We start from the raw sequence: 24,055 nt of genomic DNA, 5'->3' as shown, positions 1-24,055 counted from the left end.
TATCAGCAATGATGGAGGGTATCACCAGCCCAGTAGTCAGCACTTCTGTGTTGACATGAATTATCATTGATATGATCATAATTATAAATTGAATGTTTAAAAAACGTTTTAAGTTTTAAAATACTAAGGCTTTTCTACCTCAAGAATATGTTACCTTAGCTGTATTTGGCAAGACTTTTGGGAATTTGGGTCCTCGTTGTTCTTCAACTTCGTTCTTTATTTGACCTTTTTCACTTTTTTTATTTGAGCATCACTGATGAGTCTTTTGTAGACGAAACACGCGTCTGGTGCAAATAAAACGTTTCAATCCTGGTACCTATGATGAGTATTGTGGACAAGTTCGAAAATCAGTGCCTGTCATTTATGTTTAAGAAAATGCTCCTTGGAAACATCAATCAATGGAACTATTGATAATTGCAATAAGCAATCACATTTAAAACATTCTTGTTAGATTTTTATAAAACGTATATCATAGGTACGTAACTGCATGTACATACATTTGAAATTAAATTGTGCATCCATAAGTTTCAAAATAATTCAATGATAAATAGAATTTTCATTAATTCATACAATGTATCATATGTTAATTTCAAGTATCTACGCGGTGAGTTCGACGTCAACTCAATGATGCTTGATAATTTATACACGAATTTGTTGTTCCTTCTGAGTTCAGTTCGAATATGTTCAATGATATCTGTCAACGAATAATATACATTCAACACTTTTTGTGCTGACATGAATTATCATTGATATTGGTATATTTATAAATTAACTGTTTACAAAATTTAGATTTTTTTGAAATAATAAGGCTTTTCTACCTCAGGCATAGATCACCTTAGCTGTATTTGGCAACACTTTTAGGAATTTTGGATCTCAATGCTCTTCAACTTTGTATTTTATTTGGCTTTTTAAAAAAAACTTTTTTGAATTCGAGCGTCACTGATGAGTCTTTTGTAGACGAAACCCGCATCTGGCATATATACAAAATGTAGTCCTGGTATCTATGATGAGTTTATTTACAACCACTGGATCGATGCCAATGCTGGTGGAGATTTATATCCCCGAGGGTATCACAAGCCCAGTAGTCAGCAATCTTTGTGCAGACATGAATTATCATTGATATTGTAATATTTATAAATTAACTGTTTACAAAATTTTGAATTTTTTGAAATACTAAGGCTTTTCTACCTCAGGAATAGATTACCTTAGCTGTATTTGGCAACACTTTTAGGAATTTTGGATCTCAATGCTCTTCTTTGTACTTTTTTTTTATCTTTTTTTGGATTCGAGCGTCATTGATGAGTCTTTTGTAGACGAAATGCGCGTCTGGCGTATATACAAAATTTAGTCCTGGTATCTATGATGAGTTTATTTGCATATCACATATACAGGGGTACTATAAATAAGCGATACTACCGGTCTTTTTCACAATATCATGAATATTGACACAGATGAACGCCTTCAAACACGAATCTTTGACACACGTGATAATTTCAACTTCCCATTTTAAAATCGTAACATACGAACTTGTCCATTATATTTCATACACATATCTTAGTTAATACGTTACGTTCGTTTATGTTTACGCTATAGACTTCATATACAGTGTGTTGACAGTGTTCGGTGCACAAATCTGCTCATAATTTTGATAATATTACCCTTTATATCTGTTGGTTTTGTTCACACAATCTTGTCAATATAATGGAAATATTATACTACTGTCATACAAATGAGAGTTTTGGCTAGCTATAAAATCCAAGTTTGATACATAAATAAATGCCTGTACCGTGTCAGGAATATGACAGTTGTCATTCATTCGTTTGTTGTGTTAGAGCTTTAGATTTTGCCATTTAGTATCGGACTTTTCCTTTTGAAATGTCATCGGAGTCTCAATTCACTGTCTCTAATTTTACTGATCATGTCATATTCCTGATTATGACATTTGGTTTGAGTATATAATTGCAATGTTGATGTTGCACACCTATAAGTACAGACACTTGCCTGATCGACCAATCCGGTCTCACTCCTTGTGGATCATTCGATTCCTGTTTCGTTAGTTACGTTGCATAATATCTTCTTAATCGATTGATATGATTTTAACATTGGTCAACTATTGTTGCCTAATTAGTTATTGAAGGTACCAGGATTACAATTAAGTACGCCAGACGCGCTTTTCGTCTACATAAGACTCATCATTGACGCTCATATCAAAATAGGTATAAATCCAAACATGTACAAAGTTGAAGAGCATTGAGGATCCAAAATTCCAAAAAGTTTGGCTAAATACGGTAATCTATGCCTGGGATAAGTAAATCCTTAGTTTTTTTGAAATTCAAAATTTTGTAAACAGGAAATTTATAAAAATGATTACATAATTGATATTAGTGCTGACTACTGGGCTGGTGATACCCTCGCGGAGGAAACGTCCACCAGCAGTGGCATCGACCCAGTGGTGTAAATAGTTTTCAAAGGTACCAGAATTATAATTTAGTACACCAGACGCGCGTTTCGTCTACATTAGTAAATTTAGTACTATTGGGAATGATTTGTTATTGTACTGTAACTCAATTTCATTGTAATCGTTAGTTAAATTTTGATGAGAAAAATCGGTTTGGGAATTTTTTAGATAGAAGCGGGTGATCCTAAATTAACACACACTTAAATTGTTGAAAATAATTAGCAGCTATAAAAATGTTTCTTAAATGAAAATTACAGTGGTGGATCCAGAACTTTTCATAAAGGGGGAGGTCGGTCACTGACGACTGACCTACGAAAAGGGAGGCGCTACAGTTATTCCCTATATAACCAACAGAATTTTCCCCTGGATCCGCCTATGAAGTATTGGATTAGAAAATTGCCACAGATGATAGACTTATAATTAATTCCAGTAAGGTTATAGGGTTAATTACATACATTTGCATTTTGGACACAGAACAATGTGGTGTGTATTTTTTTTTCACAACTTAAAGAAATAGTAATTGATTTTATCAGTATCTGTTTAGAAAGTGACATTGCAACCTTATTTGATATATTGCAATATTTTGCCAACTTTTGAAAAGTTTTTTAACTACATTTTCTTTTGAAGTTTATTAAATGCTTTCTATTTTCATTAAACAACTCTACCAATAGTTTCAATCAATATACATTTAAATCTTTCGAAACATGCCCTTTAGAATTTTGTTTTTGCAATTTTCATGTACTTATTAGGATATTAAAATATAAAGCTTTTTTACGTACTGTGTTGATCCGTTATTTGAGTTTTGACATTTTCACAAACAATGTAAAACAAAATATAAATAAAACACAATTATGATTATCAAAAAAAATATGTATTAAAATGTACATATACCACACTTCAATCGCACTTGAAATTGTAAGGGAAGTCGGACATTTATAAACTATACCATACGTATGGATTTAGAAACTTTAAAGATACACCTGTATCGCTAAAAAGATTAATGTAAACTACATTTTTATTCTACAAATATGCCTCTATCTTTTTCGATCATTTATTACATACCAAAAGAAATTGGAATTATATTAAAATTTGAAATTACACATATATATGGTATGCTAATCAAGATCATTGTATCATTTATATTGAATTCTAAATAATTATTTTAAGCAACTAAATATTGAATATTAAAATAATAGAGAACTAGAATAATATATTATCAAGTTTTATTATGAATATCCTTAATTACTGTGCATTTTATTTGTTTTTTGTTTTTAATTATTTTAAGTAAAAAGCATAACATATTGTCTGAACGCAAAGGTTATTGATACACTTTTTAACTGCAAGAACAAAGACAGTTTATTTAATTCATCTTGAAAAAAACAATTACATCGGATACTACTGTAATTCTTTTTTTTTTAAGAAATTTACTTTCCATGTTATTTTACATTTAATATAACTAGATAAAAGATTACTTTATAATACAATCAATTGTGCGTCAACACCTGCGCATTCAGATTTATATTTCTAACCAATCGTCTTTTAGAATTTGCTCCACCTTCCACTGTCGTTGGATGTTTTCAGCTAGTGCCGCCCCTTATTATTTTACTCTTCGAAATTAGGTGACGTCACACGTTTTTTGATGAAGTGGGTGGCTTACGAATATGTTTAAATAAGATAAACTGACGTCAAAATGTAAACATTTGAAAAAAGCATAGGGTGAATAATAAGTTATTCAAGTTGGCACACTATAATATGAATATAGGATTGGTTGTTGATTGTGATTCATGTACACTTCTCTAACTGGGGCAAGTTACAACTGTTCATCAATGAACGGAACTTGACACAATAAATCACAATCCACATGTAAATTACTTAATAACTGAATAGGTTAAACATCTGTAAGTAGTCCACCATTTATACCATATACATTGCATTTGGAAAGTTTTTAAAACAGCATGTTAAAAAATTATTTCTGATGTTTACTGATTACGCATTAGATATTGCGCAATATCTAATTTATACCTTACATGTGACACGATGTAAAACAATGCATGTTTTATATTAATCATTGTATCTATGAGTTATTTGTACAGTTAACGCGTAGAAAATCAAAGGAAATCGCGTGGTCTCCCATCCCTGAATTACAATTGTTCGTAGTGAAGAACTTTGACCTGACCTACATTAGAAAAAAGATACTCGTGTACTAATAGTGATCACAAGTGCTTCACCTTTTGAATGAATACACAAACACTGACCCATATGCTGCCTGGTCGAGCTTGACGATCTTCACGCTATTGCTCCCTTTCCTGTGTTAAACAACGTGGTCTTCAAGTGTGACCTATAGGAAGAATTCGGTCGTTCACATTTGTGCATTGTCGCATGGATTCTTTCGCAGTTTACTAGCTATTTCCGCTTAAAAATCCTTCATGTGTGGTCAAGGTAAAATGATGTTTTGGACGTGTGGTCAATTTAGAAAACATTCCTGTGAGGAGACATGTTACTAGAAGGAGTGTCCAGATCTGTGACAACATAGTGACATTATTACTACATATTTTAGTGATCAATACATAAGTGATATGTGAAGTATAATCAGTATATTCTGACTTTTTTATAAAGACATATTAAAGTGCTATGGTCATTCTAGAGAGATTACAATGTTTTGACAAGTACATAACAGATGCAACCAAATGAATCAAGAAAATGGCAGAAAATGGAGGTGAATGATTAATGAATGTGTTGCTCGGATGCTTTCTGACCATGTGGATTGCTTTTTTTTAATTCATTTATGTATTTGATATATCATTCAGAAAAATGCACTTATGTTTTGGGATTTTGTATCACTAAAATAATCATTTTCAAATTTCTCGCTTTAATCTAATTACTGAATCGTTTAGTTTTAAGTTGGTGAAACCTCCAATTATGTTGACTGCATGTGTATGTCCAGTTTATAATAAAAAATAGTTTTTTTTATTAAAAAATTCAAATTCAAAATAGATATTCCTTGTGTATTGTTATTAAGTAAATAATTACAGACTTTATATGTCTTCAAAATTAAAAACCATGTGTTCAGGGAGAGGTTTAAATGAGATCGCTGAGGTCACTCTCCGGTCAATACTACTGATTGTAGCCGATACCGGCCATGTTTATTTTTATTATTGTTGTGTATATTTTACAGGAGGAGGACGTAAAAGGGGGCGCTGTAAATGGTTTAATGTAGCAAAAGGGTGGGGCTTTATAACACCTGATGATGGTTCCCAAGATGTGTTTGTTCACCAGGTAAGATTATTTACTTTTATACAACTTAATATATTTTTATATGATTATCGACCTGCTGTCCAAACAAAGACCAGTGTCCACTGTAATGGCCGACGATTCGTATTCTCAAAATGCTTATTAATTTTATTCCGTTTTACTTTATATTTCTATAAATGTTTGTGAACTTTTGTTACATTTCCTATATACATGACATAGGGGAATTTTATTACATATACAATCTGTGTAAAAAGAAATGTTGTTTTTTTTTTTTGTGTAGAAAAAATTAAACTAATAAAAAATATGTATATTTAATTCGATAGCATTTATTATAATGATATTGAGATACACTGTATGATTAATCTTAATCAATACATGTTAATATAAAGCATAAAAAGAAAAGAAAAACAATAAAAAAATATATAAATACATGTTTGCCATTTTCAATGATTTAATAATTAAATACTAAACTTAATTTTAACAATGTAACTTTGAAAACTGATTAAAATATAATTTTGTTAATTTTGGCATGATCATTGTGGTCATGGTAACATTATATCTCATGGCATCTTGCATTATATAAATAAAAACTATGACCTATGTTGATTCATACCCAGTCTAAAACCAAATGAAGCAAATCATGCTAATACATTCTAATCTTTGCAATGTCAACATGCAAAAGCATTATGTACAATTTTTAGTATTTGTTTAAATCCCAAGGCTTAATCTTCACCCTGTTTTTAAAGTAATATTGTATTTCACTTCGTTCTGTTACAGACCTGGCACTATCAACACCTCTTTTTCACTAACTTATTTTTTTGTATGTTATAATATCTTTCTTTATAATGTTTACCGCAAAATTAACTACACGTATTTAACGTAAGCCTACTCTTTTTGTACAATTTTTGGCAACCGTAGCATACCGTTGTTCAAAACTCTGTATAAGTAATATTGTCAAATCATTGATTTCATTGATATGAAATTAAAATATATAAATTGTCTTCAAAAACAAAATAAAACAGTCATTAACTAATATCATATATGAGCATCACTGAAGAGACATGTATTGTCGAAATGCGCATCTTGTGCAGGAAAATTGGTGTCTTTAATGTTATTAACACGTTTGAATGACCTATATAATAATGGACCCGGACAGAATATAACTGGCATTATACATGTTATAGAACATTATTCTCAGAAACAAATACATATTTTGTACAATTGATCTATGTGAACTATTATCATACATGTATATACATCTCCTTTCATTTAATATATAAGAGGATGGTTTTCTCTATTTAATACGATCACAAGGGTCATAGTATTATTTTGATTGCAATTAAGACTACAAAAACAAATGAAGTAGACGTTCAAAATAGTTAGGTCTTCAGCTTTCATGGTTCATGCATGTAAATAAATTCAATTTCAAATACGAAAGTATGGAATGATTATCAATTTGACAACTTTTCATCAATTGACGTGAATGTAAGCTTCAACAATGAGCAAAACCAAGACCATATAGTTATCTACGACATGACAAATTGCTCTACGGTATAAACCAGAAAACCAACATCCTGGTACCGAATAATAAACACAAGCAATAATACAGACAGCAACTGGCGGTAACAACTGAATTCTTCTGACTCGGGCAGGACCCAAGAAATGTGAATATAAGACTAATCTTGTAGTATGTACCTATAAAAAATCAAAGACAAAAAAACTACATACAACAATTCTCAGAACACTCCATGAAAAAATAATTAAAGTGAAGTGCCAGTAATTGTTCTCTGTTTATTAGATTTTTCCAATGCGGCTTCAAAAATGGTGGAATAATGTAAAAAGGAAATTAAATCGTGTTAATTATGATCATCTGTTAGAATGGATAGCTTTTCTGTTCTGTTCCATTGGTTTAATTCCCGTTCCCATATTTTAGCAGTTAATGCAACGTTGAAAACATTTAGAATATGATAAGATAAACTATAAGTGTTCTGATTTATGCATTGACTTATTATCATATAAAGCCGACTTACTTGGTATATTCTTGTAGATTGTACAAAATGTGTTGCAAAATAATTGTTTTAAAATGTGTTAGTATTTAATAATTATTATTTGAAAATGCAGATTTTACAACCTTTCCAGGATTTAAAAAACGCCTATTATTCCAAGTATTCATGACGACAATTAATGTGTCATCCCTCTGAACAATTAATCTACTAGAGTCCTTTCTCTTGTTGGTCAATGGTTTTTCATAAGTTGACTCTTTGGATACATATGATAGTAGTTATCAAATTTATCAGGCTTATGATTTGCACGACAGAACAACTTATTTACAAACACTGGTAACAACTTATTGGCTAACACGGGTAACGAGTTATTGACAAACAATGGTAACAACATATTGACAAGCACTGGTAGCAGCATCTCGACGAACACCGGTGCTGGAATATGCATAAATTTAAATGGCAAAATAGTGCGAAGATGAAGAGCATTAAGAATCAAACACTCCGGAATAAAGCATTGCTATTTGTAAGAGACAGTGGCTTTATTAATGGTTGTATCTCAGACAATTATGACTAAATGACTTCTTATAATTGCGTTGAAATTGTTGACACTTTTAAGTTTAAAGGATCATTCACATTCGGTGTAATACAATTTATCAAGGCAACATAGACATCATTCATGTTGTTCTTTTAGAACAGGTGAATCTATTTTCTTGTTTTCATCTAATTTAATCACATCTTCTGACATTTCAGTTGTCCATATTTCCATAAGATTACTCCTTTTTCCTGAAACTGCTTATTCGGGTCTTTTATTGTTATCCATTCGTTTGATGTGTTTGAGCTTTTGATTTTGCCGTTTGAATTAAGGACTTTCCGTTATGATTTCCCCCCGGAGTTCAGTATTTTTGTGATTTTACTTTTCACCCTTTTTTGTATTTTCATATTTTTGTTCTGGGATTTACATTACGTTAGGATAGTTTGTTGTCTATTATTTTGTTTCAGCGATATTGACATTTTTGTTTACATTCAATAATATTTTAAATGTAAAAATGACATGTTAAATGATTCGTTTGAGTCTTATAATATATGCAAACTGTTGAGCCTTTATTATGCATCGTGTTAGTAATATTTTATCCCTTATTGACATGTATGAGGGTATTGACACGTTACTAAAATTCCTCGAGTTTATTTATAAAAGTGGTTTATCAGATCAGTTAACAAATGGTTAAGGTTGTTGACCGCTTTACCAACCCACACGTCTTAAGTAAAATAGCGGATACTAGTAATATGGAAGATATTGAGTCATGAACCTGTTTTAAGTCGTTTTTTTTTTTAATTTAGATACACGTGTATTATAAGATCATAATATACAGTGTATTGAGTAAATGTCTGCATTTTGCATGTTATGGGGAAACTTGTGGCATACGATGTAGTTCAACTGAACTATATTTTATAAGGGTCATAGATGTATAAATGTTATATAAAGGTAAAAGACGTCAGATTAAACATAGTCCAGGTCCAAATCGAGTCATAAAAGGAAAACAAACTGTTGTCTGCTCTATGGTCGGGTTTTTGTCGCTTTGACACATTTCCCCTATCCATTCTCAATTTTTTAAACCTTGCCAGAGCAGGTGCGTCAAAAATGAACACGTATAATTCCGAATACATGCATCAGCCGCCTTCCGATAATAACAATTATATCTAATATCGAGTAACAAATATCAATCCCAACATGACGAATTCAAGTAATTAAAAGAAATGCTGTATACATGACTTATCCTTGTTACCGCTATCAAAGTTTTCCTTTCAAAACCTAGTCGAATATACTTTGAATAGAAATTTTGGTTAAAATCTAAATTCTTCACTATCAAAGTTGTTTTCGTCTTGTGATTGATAAAAAGAAAAGGTAAGAACTCGAGGTGTACACTTAACTTTTCACAGATTGTTAACAATGCTCTTCCGCCATCAATATAAATATTAAATTATAAATATACCTTCGGTGTATTACAATTTTGCAACGGCAACATAGAAATCATTCATGTTTTTCTTTAAAAGCAGGTGAATCTAATTTCTAGATTTTATCCGATTCAATCGTCTGTCATATCAGTTGTCCATACGACGATTTTTTGGGGTTTTTCTTGTAACTACTTATTCATTTCTTCTTTTGTAATCTAACTTACTGTGAGTTTTAATTTCTCTTCATCACAACAAGGATTAGTTAATTACCATCAAAATCCGCCCAAATTACAAGAAAATTAGGATAAATCAAATTCCATCTAGTTATTTTAAGATATAAGCCTTCTATTCCTGTTTCCACTATAAAACAGCTTTCAAAAACTTTGATAGTGAAACTGTCACATAATGAAGCTCATATTGTATTTAACAGGTACTCATAAAATCCTGCACCACCATCAAGACATATCCACATGCATACTTAAATCACTGCAGATGTTTTCCAGTACTATATGGAATTAAAAATTTTGTTCTTCTTTGAATACTTTGTAAAGATTCGCATAGAAAACCTCGGATTTTGTAACTCTTATAAACTACTGACCTAACTATATGAAATGATTGTTTTGTTTTTTATTTCTCAGCTTAAATTGCGATTTAGACGAGTTTTAATTTTTGGTTTCTTTTACAAACTAGATTTTTTTGTAAAGCTTGGATTTATTTTGTATAATAATTAAGCGTAATTTTTGTACGGTTTTTGAATGGACCATACTCCTAGAAATAATTTTTGATAAATAGAACAAAGAATGAAAACTGCATGAGAAAGGTTTTAATTCTTGTTTGCCTTTGTAAATGATCATAACACTCATTGTTTCCCACATCTATAGAGGGGTACTTCAAAGACGGAAGTAGCTGCAGAGTACACACAACTAAGTGGTTAATGCACTAGGTTACATTTATTGAAGAATGTACATCTGATTGACATTTCCTTTCATTTGTATGAATGTTTCATGCAGTGTTGATATATTAAGGAATTATTATTACTTTAACATGCACATAGAAATAGCAACAGGTTATTTCATGAATGAATGCGAAATTAGTGTGCCTGAGTTATTTTCATACGTGTGTTACATTCACATATTACTAATGGTCCAAATGATCATATCATTTTTTTTAAAATTTACATGCCTGCAATGGCCATCGATTAGAGCGTCAATTTATTCCAGTTCAATTAAGTTCATTGATCTGCCGTTAAATCCTTAATTATAGATTGTGACAAGAAATAATATTAGGTTAATTCGAATATCAGTCGAAAACCAAATAACTACGCCATGACAAAAGACTAAAAACGACGAACAGAAAGTTTACATAACACAACATACATGACATAAGAAAACTAAAGATGTGCAACTTGAACCCAACCATAAAACAGGAAGGGATCAATTAAAATTAGGTGGGTTTAATGATTTTAGATAATTTTTAATCATAATTTCGGCATCATGATGCTCTTCAATTGTCATGACAGTACATTATTTGGCCTCAACTGTTTTGATTCGATCGTCACTGCTGTGTCTTGTGTTGAAGAAAAGCGCGGCTGCAAACAAGCTTATAGAAAATTTGTACTTTGTTGGACTTTGCAATACGTCCTTTGTCTGTAACCACAAAATCAACATCAATTGGTTTCAAACAAATTATAATGTATCCACAATTTATTGTTTTAAATGCTAGAATAAAACTAACACATTTTTTTTATACTCAAGTCAACTGTAGCGCATAGTTTGGTGCATTTTTGTTGTGGAAAGACTAAACTTACTGACTCTAGTCTTTATGTAAATAACACATAGCTGAGAGGGTGGTAGAGCAGATTGGTACCCCGAGAAAACATTGTCAACCGCGGCGAAGCCAACGTTGGCAATGCTTTTTCGAGGGGTACCGATCTGCTCTATCACCTCTCAGCTATGTGTTATTTAATTTATTATACTGAATGTCCTATCATTCTTGTCTTTTACAGATGAATTTTATTTTAAGTATTTTTTATGTAGTCATGTACCAACGTTACAGGTATTAGAACAATCAACAGAAATGAAGTAAATAGACAATAATAGTGCTGGGTCTTGACATACATAAACAATATAAAGATTTGACCCGAAACGGGGAAAAAGCTCTGATATCTAGAAAAAAAATCAATTGTTGTTTATTTGATTTAAATTTTTTGGGGAAATTTTCCTTTTAAAAGGCCTTATATCTGGCGGAGAAATATACATCACAATGAATATGATGAAATGCACACCAATCGATGGTGAACGAATGCGTTAAAGTATGGAATAAAATATCAACAATAAGCATAACGGATATGATTTATAGGTTTTAAAGAAAAAGTGAAATATGTTTTGCAACAATTGTAAAAGAAATAAGTTTAAGTCGTCCAAGGCTTCGTTGTATAGTAAATTAGAACTTTAAGCATTGTCTTTAATAACTTGTTGTAAATTCAATTCTAGTCGTTTAAATTACCGATTTTTGATCGGTCTAGCCGAGAGGGTGACATTCAAAAAAATTGTCACCCGCTCAGCAATGTAATGGAGTAAATTAACACCCTTGTATTAACCAATCAAAATATGGCATTTTAACGTGAAGTATAATAATACTGATAATCAAACGTCAAGAATAGTCGAGTTAAATAAGACACATTAACTCAGAGCAGTTTAGGCATGTTTAATGAATGTTGACTACTTTCAATTTTACTAGAAATCCTACAATTAAAAAACACGATTATGAATAATAGCTGTTAATATATTTGCTCTCAAAGAATTGTTATAGTCAATTCTGTTTCTGAACACCTGATGTTGACTTCTAGATATTTTGTTTGTAGGCTGTTGTCGTATTACTTTAAACCATACATTTACCTTTTTTAATTGAAATATCATTTTTACGACCATCTTTTTGAAGTTTATCTTTCAATTATTCACATTTAAGTTGTACATGTAGTAGGACCAGTGAGGAATGCATTAACCTTTGAAATTTAATTATCATGATTGTAAAATATCTCTTGATAACTAATATTTTTAACTCAAAATATGTCAATTGACACAAACTAATTAACTTCTTATCAAACTTTGTGCAAGAGAGTGGTTGCTCTTCAAGTGTGTTAAATTTAGTTTTTCTTGTATGAATTGCTGTAAAAAAAACCACTTAACTGTTCAATGGCTACCGGAAAATACTGTGCACATCCGAATAAGATAAATTATGAGAACTTTTCTATTTTCAACTACTAACTTTATTAATACACATGTGGTGATCTGTGTAGTTGATCGCTTTCATCTTGAATAAAAGGAAAAAGAAGTTTACCGATGTCCTAATGTCGTTAAACAATTTAATATATAAACCTTGATAAATTACACATAGTCGGTAAATGAAAACAAATAAAACTGTTTTTAAATTTTCAATTCTCAGATCGGGAAATATGTTTCTATGGTGTTTTTACATAGAAAAATCGTATTCGTCAACAAATTCGTGACAATGGCAATTTGGGTATTGTGGATATCTATTGTTTTTCATCGGTATACTGTTTGAGCATTTGATGACGTAAATATAATTATTTTAATACAGATATCTTGTCATATTAGAGGGCAAAGGTAATGTTAAGATTGGAATCCTCATTTCAGAGATCCTTGTGTTAAGTCATATAATTTTATGAGAATTATCTAGAAATAATATTGTTATATGAAAACATAAATATATCTAACCGGGAGATGACATGATTTGAAATAACTTCGTTTCTTTGTATGTTGGCTTTTGTTTTTGTTGTATTTCTTCAGTTCTAGTGTTCCTGTTGTTCCTTTGTCATCGTATAGTTTATTTTCTTCCCTCGGTTTTAGTTTGTAACCCGGATTTGTTTTCTCTCTATCGATTTATTACTGTTGAACACCGGTATACTTCTGTTGCCTTTCTTTGACAAGGCTAATTATGTTTTGTCTTAAAGAAAGGATGTACTTCTACAACAAAAAAATGTTGTTCTAGTGTAAATAGGATGATTGTCTGAGTTCGAAAACGCATATACATTTAGCGGTGGCTATCCGTATTGGTCGACCAATACGATGTGTCTGTCTCTGAACTCACAGGAAACATGTTTTCGTGGTTTAAGATTTGAAATTCGTATGGTTGGAAATGCATCCACTGCATCCTATCGTGTATGCTTCTGGAGTTTCTGTGTTTCCATCAAGTTTGTGGTCATTTATTTTCCGTATTCTAAAAATGCTAAATGGATTAACCCTTCTTGAACACAATTTTTTTTCAAAAACAAGTCGCCAATTGCAGCAGCCCAATTAGTTTCCATTAAAATTCCGATTAGTTAAAATATCAGTCTACCAAATTCGGAATAAATGTCTTAGATACAAAAAGATAGGATGATACTGATTTCAGTGTTATCATTTCTTGAAACATTATGGTTCTTTGCAAAGTTGTTTCTACGATAACTACAAATGTATTTACGAAGAACAATCTCGTTTAAATACAAACTTTAGGTCCAACTGTCAAGAGAGCATGGTTAATTGAATATAATTTAGAAAAATACTATGGAAAATGCATGGAAATGATTAACCTTTTTTTATTTGGCAAAACCTTTCGAATTTCGGGTCCTCAATCCACTTCTACAACTTCTTACATGATTCGCTTTTTTATATTGAATTTTTATACGACCGCAAAATTTTTGCGATCGTATATTGGTATCACGTCTTCGTCGTCGTCGACAGCGTCGTCCGAAGACGGATGGTTTCCGGATAATAACTTAAGTATAAGTAAATAGAAATCAATAAAAGTTTAACACAATGTTTATAACCACAAAAGGAAGCTTGGGATTGAATTTGGGGTTTATGGTCCATAAAATTAGGAATAAGGGGCCCAAAAGGGCCCAAAACAAGCATTTATCTAGTGTCAGGACAATAAGTTGTGTAAAGGTATTTCAATTGTTCTGAAATTGTACCACAATATTTATTACCATAAGTAGAAGGTTTGTATATTTAAAGGGCTATGAAGCAAACAGTCTAGGAATAAAGGGCCAAAAAGGGGCCAAAAACAAGCATTTGTGTAGTTTCAAGACAATAAATTGGAGTTATCTTTCAAAGTTATATTTAGAATGGTTGTTGAATCACCTAAAACCAATGCTTTATGAAATATTCTTTGAAAATTGGAGTTATCTTTCTTTGTCCAGAATAGTAGTTGAATCAACTCAAATCAATGCTATAGGTGTAATACCACCATTGATTTTCCCCTATTGGTCTTTGTTAAATTGGCGCTTTTAAAAAAATTGTACAGTATTTACCTTTATTTGAACCAAAGAAATACTTTGCATGTATAAAGTTTAATCGTTTCCAGTGCTACAGTGAAAATTTCACACTACATTTCATTGCATATAAGAAAGTAACCATCACCGGAAGTAAACAACCCAATTTTTACACTGTTTTTTACTGGTTACCTGCTTTGGTAACTATGTAACCTTAACTTTCCAAAATATTTTATAAGACCATCAAATAAAAAAAGAATGATGCTTTCAAACACCAACATATATGTTTATGACTCTGAAAAAATTTAAGTGCATTGAAATGCAGGGTTAATTTTCTACAACTATCAAATTCAAGGGAATATTTTTTTAGACCTACTTTCGTATACAAACGGATGTGACGTTCCATGATTTGGTGGTATTACACCTATATACGATATACAATGCAATATTCACTTTTACTACCAACTAATGAATTAAAACAATCTTTACCATTCAGTGAATACAAGCACTTTGATTACCATTCTAGGGTTATGCCCCTTTACAAGTGGAACAAATGAAGAATTTTTTCGTTTCTGTTCTCTTAACTTGAGTTTGTCTCAACTAAATTTAATGAAATGTGAATATAATGCTTATTACCTCTAAACTCAGTTCAAGTTCAATTTTTGGCAGCTTCACTTTTACAGTTCTTGAGTTATGTCCCTTTATAACGTTACATGCTAGCGGGGGCATCATCTGTGTCCCTTTGGACACATTCCCCATTTATTAATTAATATTGATTTTAACCATGACTGTATGACATTTTATATTTTAATATTTTATGATGTATTTAAATGAGTAATTATTGTTAACTCCATTAGAAATTTGATTTGAGACCAGTTTTGGAATAAGGGAAAGGGGAGGTGAAAAAAGGGGATGGTTCAATTTTTCTCATTTCAGATTTCAGAACTAAAAAGAAAATTTCTTTAAACATTTTTTTTGAGAGGATTAATATTCAACATCATAGTGAATTGCTCAAAAGCAAAAAAAAAAAAGTTTATTAGACCACATTCTTTCTGTGTCAGAAACCTATGCTGTGTCAACTATTTAATAACAATCCAAATACAGAGCTGAATCCAGCTAGAATGTTGTGTCCATACTTGCCCCAATCATTCAGGGTCAGTGGCGGATCCAGGGGGGGGGGGGGGGTTCCGGGGGTGCGCACCCCCCCTTTATTTTTGCCGATCAATGCATTTGTATCGGGACATATGTTTTGCACCCCCCCTTTGCCCTGGGTTAGCACCCCCCCCCCTTTCGAAAATTCCTGCATCCGCCCCTGAGGGTTCGACCTCAGCGGTCCTATAAAGCTGCGCCCTGCGGAACATCTGGTTTATTCGGGCATCACTGATGCGCCTTTCTTCGAGTTCGGAAATAATGTCTGGAATAAACAATTATAAGCTTAGTATTATTGTTGAGTACATTTCCCCAATGTCTATTATATTGTTTATATATAATAATATTTATTCAAAAACAATTCGCATCTGCAAAGCAATAGTGCTGGTGACTTTGTCCCGAGATGAGCTTAATAGGACGACCTTTTGATTTTCATTGGGTATGGGCACGAGTATTCTAAGATAAATAAAATATCTGGTAAGAGCTGACAACAAATTACTTTGCACAAGACAAGATGAAAAAAGATTTATTTCAACAAAACAAAAAGAATGTTTTCGCTGTTGTATCAGATACAAAAAAGTGATCACAATTCTAATGACACAAGATTCGAGAATAAATGTAAAATGGTAACGAAAAACCCGGTTCAAACCCTAGAACCGCTCCTTCTCGATTATGTCGTATAATTCGACACTTTCATTTTCTATTGTAATGATGAGCAATGTAGTTTTCTAACCACTGCATTTTTTATGATCATTTGAAGGGTTACACATTTGACCACAAACTGAATGAGTTTTTAGATATTTAATTATAAATGTATTTGAAATCTAATATTTTTAAAACGCGAATCTTTTGTTTGGTCTGAATATGATAATTCGATACAATCGTAGATGTCGTAGATCAGACTTTATTTTGCGTATTTTAAGATGAAAAGGGTGTATTATTTAGGTTGTTAGTGTGAATTAATTGAAAGTGCACTTTTGCTTAATCGACAACGCTTCTTGTATAGGACTGTAGAGGCACTTTCTGAACGATAGTAAGCTTTTATAGTTGGGACAATTTGATCACTGAAATGGTTTATCTAATATGAGATGTACAGATTCGTGATTATTTCGCCATGAATCTAGCTTGTTGGTAGGGTAGAAACAAAAGACAAATATGGGGTACACGAAGACTCAACAGTCGTTACACACAGAACATTCCTTAGTACAGTTTATTTACTACTTGGGATGAAGAAATTCTCCACACATTAACATCAACAACAATTTCGAGTCATTACATAAGACAATTAGTTTCCACGTGCGATGAATATTATGTAGGTTACCTAATTATGTTCATATTTATTGCGTCGAATTGAGTTGCTAATTTTTTTCTAACAATATAAGTCAACTGATTTCCACGTGCGATGTATAGTATCTAGGTTACCTAATTATGTTAATATTTATTGCATACAATTTAAGTGCACACTTTCTAAAGTAACAACATCTACATGTATTATTTTCTCGTTTTTTTATGGATGCTGATATTTTTTAGTGTAACATAATAATTATATGACTTTTTTTTATATTAAATTATATCTAAACCCACTACATCTTGGAAATATATTTAAAATGTCCACCATGATATAATGATAATAACACGCTAATAAGCCAATACAAGTTTTATTGCATATAATAACCAGCATTAATGTTTCACATGTTAATCCGAGAATATATTTCAGTCGAATTTATCTAAAACAAAATTATGGAAAACAGTCCTCACTTCCCTCCAACTTGGTACTTTATTTGGCCTTTAACTTTGTTTGATTCAAGCATCACTGATCAGTCGTTTGTAGACGAATAGCGCGCCTTGCGCAAATACAAATTTTCAACCCTGGTATCTATGATAAGTTTATTACAACACTGGGTCAATACCACTGTTGGAGTCTTTAATCCCCGAGGGTATCACCAGCCCAGAAGTCAGCACTTCTGTGTTGACATGAATTATCATTGATATGGTTATAATTATAAATTAACTTTTAACAAAGCTTTTAATTTTTGAAATACGAATGATTTTCTACCTCAGTAATAGATTACCTTAGCTGTATTTGGCAAAAAGTTTAGGAACTTTTGGTTCCTCAATGCTCTTCACTTTCGTACTTTATTTGGTCTTTTTAACTTTTTTGATTCGAGCGTCACAGATGAGTGTTTTGTGGACGAAATGCGAATCTGTCGCAAGTACAAATTGAACCCTGATATCTGTAAATGATGATATAAAAAAGAAGATGTTGTATAATTGCCAATGAGACAACTATCCACAAAAGACCAAAATGAATCAGACATTAACAACTATAGGTCACCGTACGGACTTCAACAATGAGCAAAGCCCATACCGCATAGTCAGCTATAAAAGGCCCCGATGAGACAATGTAAAACAATTCAAACGAGAAGCAGGGACCAGCTGAAGCCCGCCAACAGGTGCGGGATTTGCTAGCTGTGTTGTAGACCCGTTGGTAACTTCGGCTGTTTTCAGTCCTTTGGTCGAGTTGTTGTCTCTTTGACACATTCCCATTTTCCATTCTGGACATTATTGACTTTGTACAGATAAAATATGACAGAATCCGATTAGTTATAACAAATATAGTAGATACTTCTTACTAGGTAGAAAATTATATCTGCCTTCGCCAGATGCCTGGCAGAAACTGATCTAATTCATAAACAATCTTATATGGTTATATTTAAAATAATGTTTATATATCAAAGTTTGACATGATTAAATTAAAATGTTTCTTCATAAACTATACTAACCACAAAAACTACCAACTTTACATTGGGGACTTTCCGTTTTGAATTTTTCTCGGAGTTCAGTATTTTTGTGATTTTACTTTTTAATACAATATTATAGTTCTTATCCCAATTAATAAATGTGCAGACACACTGCAACTGTGATTATGCAAAGAATGCAGATCTTCGCAGTCTACTGGTTTGCCCATGTTTGATCTCTTAACTAGACACATATGATACAACATGTACAATATGTAAATTACCAATAAGTGCTGATTCGGTATACATTACCGCATTCTAGAGCATCTTATAAATCTTGTATGACCCATATTTTATATTTTACATATTTCAACCTATATATTAACAAGGTAACACGGCTAGTTAAATATGTTAACTCTGAAAAGTTATGAAGGATTACTTGATTTTTACCTTGTTTAGTTGTTTCTGTATTTGTACGTTGCATTTACAGACAAGAATTGGAAAATTAGTAATAAAGTAAACTGACCGTCGTCAAATAAAAAAAAAGTATTGCCTAATATGGGTGTAGATTGCTTGGTTTTTTTTGTTACAATACTAAACACGATTTTTCCCATAGTAATTGTAAGGGAAAACATTTCAGATATCTCTAAATTGGTCGTGTACAATATTCTATAGCATTTTCACCTTTTTAGATTTTTTCTCGATATAAAAGTGCCTGTTGCAGGAAAGAAACTAGAACAAGAGTTCTAATGGTTAAATTTCGATTTCATTTCTTCAACTCTCGCGATCACTGTATTTGTAATGATCTGTAATAGATATGGAATATAAATCCGTGTCTTAGGCTGTTAATTTATATTAATTTGCTGCAGTGTTTCAATTTAACTATACATTCTGTCAATGTTACATCATAACATCACATAAACTCAGAAACTTAATAATAATCATGCGCACTGTAAACATTAGCTGTTCCAGCTCTACCTACACATTGGAAATTTCGTATACCTCATGAACTAAGCAAAAACTCTATGGTAAGTCACAGATATGTTTGACTCTCCCTCTGGTATCTTTCGTCCCTCTTTCATTTTGACTCGCGATAAAAGAGTATATCCGTAGTCATTGTAGTGGGATATATATCCGGACTGTATAATAGTGGTAGGGAAATCTTTTGAAAAATTGGATCTTTATTTTGCAGAAATCTTAAAGTTGGTTATTCGTAGGCAGTATTTTCTACAAAAAAATACGAAACTGAAGCCGTAGATTAATTTTAACATAACGAAGGGGGTAATAGAAAGCATGAAGTTATCATGTAATCTAAATAATGGTCATAAATTCGTATCGATTTTGCTGTTTATTGGTGATTTCTTGTTTGACGTTCGCATGGAATGCTCATAGCAAACATTTTAATAGGCAAATAACAAGTTGTCTCTTAAATTTTTGTATTAATCATTTTTTTGTTCATGTGTAACATACGTTCTGTTGTTAAGTGATCACACTTTTTTTTACAATAGCATCTGTTGAACTCATGGGTTTTGATCTTGTGTGATGCATTGTTATTAGAATAGCTTTAGTTATAGAATAACCAATATATGACTTACACCAAAGAAGGCGAACACATGAAAAAAATCTATATGTGTTGCTATGATTGCCTGTCTATTAAAAGGGACATCTCATAAGAAGTATTTTGGTCAGGTATCTTTTTAGATGGGGCACCCGCGTTCACCCCTGGTCTTGAAGAGGTTCATGTTGCTCAGTCTTTAGTTTTCTATCTTCCGGTTTGTGTACTACTGTTTGTCTGGTTGGTTTTTTCCATTTTTAGTCATGCGTTGTCAGTTTATTTTCGACTAATGAGTTTGAGTTTCCCTCTTGTATATGTTGCCTTTCTTTTAGATATTTTCTCCTTTTGTTTTTGTTTGTTAAATTATTTATATGGGACAAAATACCTTAATATATCCAACTTAAGACTGAAAAAGGTGACTTTTTACTCATACTTAATTTGTTTTTACTTTGATAAGGTTTGCCTCTTTCTAAGCGAGTAAATTTCAAATTAATTCGTATGATAGAAAGTCCAGATGACTAGCACTAACACTTTTATTAAAAAAAACAAAATACTGATTATTTGCGTATATGTTTATCTTTGAATTTCCACGATTAATAAAGTGATTGTGTAACAACTGAAAGTTTACAATAAGCTAATTTTAAAAAGCTACTGTATAAAAAATTGAATTCTTGAGGTGCTTTGATATGCTGAATCTAAGCATGTACTTAGATTTTTGATTATGGGCACAGTTTTCAAGTTGGTTCAAATCGGGGTCCAAAATATATTAAGTATTGTGCAATAGCAAGAAATTTTAAATTGCACAGTATTGCGCAATAGCGAGAAATCTTCAATTGCACAGTATTGCGCAATAGCAAGAAATATCTATTTGCACAGTGTTGCGCAATAGCAAGAAATTTTCAATTGCACAGTTTTGCGCTATAGCAAGAAATATTCAATTGCACAGTATTGTCCCGTTTTCAAATTGGTCTACATTAAGGTCCAAAGGGTCAAAAATTAAACTTCGTTTGATTTCAACAAAAATTGAATATATGGGGTTCTTCAATATGCTGAATCTAACCATGTATTTAGAATTTTAATATTTGGGCCCGGTTATCAAATTAGTCCACATTGAGGTCTTAAGGGTCTAAAATTGAACATTATTTGATTTCATCAAAAATTGAATTCTTGGGGTTCTATGATATGCTGAATCTAACCATGTATTTAGATTTTTGATATTGGACCATAATAAGTAAACGTCCAATTTAAAATTTTGAATTTTTTAAGTTTAAGTTCTTAGACTTTATTCATTCTGTAGCAACTTTACCTGACCATATAGGAAAATAGGTATTTAGTCGGATCTTAACACGTACTTGTGATTTGGTTAAAACCGGTTTTGTTCAAAATATACGAAGAAATGTCAAAATGTTCAGGACTTAATTAAATCCGTATTTCGGTAGGATGGTGCAAGCATACGATTTTTATTGCGTCTTACACTTTGAGAAGCGAATAATCTTCAACTACTTTATTCAAATATTGTGTAAAAATGTTAATTTTAAGCTATGAAAGTCAAGTGGCTCGAGTATTTTTCTAAGGAAGTTTTAAAAAATTGCAAAGAAATATTTTTACATTGGGTTAGCTTTCATTAGTCTTAACTATCTATAGATTAACAACTTTTGGTTATATTTATAATTTAGATTCATCATTGAAGGTGGGGGACGATTTCGCAGATAATTAATTATATTGATGTGCCATTTGTATGCAAGAATGACATTTCGTTGTATTATGTGCCAATTCGAAAAAGTTATGCGAGTATTCTCTCCCCTTAACAGGTTCATTATTTTATAATTAAGTTTAGGTGTCTGATACAATTTTGAATAATTACAAAATGTATCAATTCAATATATTTCAGTTTTTGTTATTGGTGTATCAAAAACATTGATGTACGAATATAATTTCATAAATTTGAAACGTTTAAAATGATTACATACCAATATAAAGAACCGTTCATCATTTTTGAAAAAGACTATGAACGAAAATCGATTAATTTATCTTCCCTTGGTGACAGATTGATTGGGAAATGAACCAACGTAATATAATGGTAATCACAGAGAGGGCCCAGCAAGCAATTTTTAATTGTAGCTTATTCAACGTTAAAACAGTATTCCACTATAAACGAATGTTACTTTATACAAATATAAGGACTTTGTTAGCTAAATCTACAAATTTTATTAGATATTATGATTTTTTATTGCAATAGATTAATATGCTACATTCTGTGTCAGAAACCTATGTTGTGTCAACTATTTAATCACAAATTAATGTTGTGTCCATACTTGCCCCCAACTCTTCAGGGTTCGACCTCTGCGGTCGCATAAAGCTGTGCCCTGTGGAGCATCTGGTTTACATTATAAAATACCTGTACCAAGTCAAGAATAAGACAGTTGTTATCCATTCGATTGATGTGTTTGAGCTGTTGTTTTTGCTATTTGAATACTCCTGTGAGTTCCGTTTTTGTCGAGCCTTCGACTTAAGTCAAAAAAGCGAGACTAAGCGATCCTACATTCCGTTGTTGTCGGCGTCGTCCACAAATATTCACTCTGTGGTTAAAGTTTTTGAAATTTTAATAACTTTCTTAAACTATCCTGGATTTCTACCAAACTTGGACAGAAGCTTGTTTATGATCATAAGATAGTATCCAGAAGTACATTTTGTAAAAATAAAATTCCATATTTTCTGTATTTTACTTTTAAATGGACTTAGTTTTTCTGCTGGGAAATATTACATTCACTCTGTGGTTTAAGTTTTTAAAATTTTAATAACTTTCTTAAACTATCCTGGGTTGGACAGAAGCTTGTTTATGATCATAAGATAGTATACAGAAGTAAATTTTGTAAACCGTATTTTACTTTTAAATGGACTTAGATTTTCTGCCAAGAATCAACACATTCCTCTAGATCTGTTTTTAAAAATTTTAGAATTTTAATTACTTTCTTATACTATTTTGATTTGTACCAAACTTTGACAGAAGTTTGTTTATGATCAAAAGCTAGTATCTAGAAGGAAATTTTGTTTTCTTCCAGTTAACATTACATTCAGTCTGCTGTTAAAGTTTTTCAACATTTATTGGATTCATAAACTATCCTGGATTTTTACCAAACTTGGACAGAAGCTTCTTACAAACAAAACATAGTATCAACAGGAATATTTGATTGATTTATTTCCCCATTTTTGTTGAGCCTGCGATTAACAAAAAGAGTAGACGAGACACTAGGTTCCGTGGAACCCTTGAGATTTTTTTGTGATTTTTAAGTCTATAAAAATGCACCAGATGGCAGTTTGATTCGTAAAACAAATGTAACTCGATCACGATATATACAACTAATAATGAGGTGCTATTTTCGTTTTAATTTTAACGCTAACTATATATAGGTATTATTTCTGTTGACATATCCTTTACTGGTATAATGTTACAAAATACAGTATTATTAATCAATACAAAAACATATTTCTGTCAACATTATTAATAAAAATGCCTTGATTTTCAACATGGATTATTGCGATGAAATGAAATATATAAAATTTTAAAAGGAGTGAGGACGTTTTTTTTCTTACACATTCCGGTTTTTCTTTTCTGTCTTATTTTTGGTGTTCATTCTGTTTGTCTATTGGGAAATAATTTGCAAATATACCGAA

The 24,055-nt window shown here is 31.5% G+C and overlaps 1 protein-coding gene across 4 annotated transcripts in view; it reads left to right on the top strand.

Moving 5' to 3' along the window:
- LOC139490915 (protein lin-28 homolog) overlaps positions 1 to 24,055 on the top strand; it is a 52,484-nt gene that overhangs the window by 21,917 nt on the left and 6,512 nt on the right. For 3 of the 4 annotated variants that reach the window (XM_071278054.1, XM_071278053.1, XM_071278052.1), the window contains exon 2: positions 5,634 to 5,734. In XM_071278054.1, coding sequence (XP_071134155.1) covers positions 5,634 to 5,734 — 101 coding nt within the window. Of the gene's footprint in view, positions 1 to 4,528; positions 5,175 to 5,633; positions 5,735 to 24,055 lie in introns of those variants that run through there. The other variant, XM_071278055.1, reaches the window with a different exon arrangement.

The sequence above is a fragment of the Mytilus edulis genome, chromosome 10 (assembly GCF_963676685.1).
Source record: "Mytilus edulis chromosome 10, xbMytEdul2.2, whole genome shotgun sequence".
Classification (NCBI taxonomy): Eukaryota; Metazoa; Mollusca; class Bivalvia; order Mytilida; family Mytilidae; genus Mytilus; species Mytilus edulis.
Note: the sequence above shows the minus strand (reverse complement) of the source record. Positions and strands in the feature narration are given on the sequence as shown.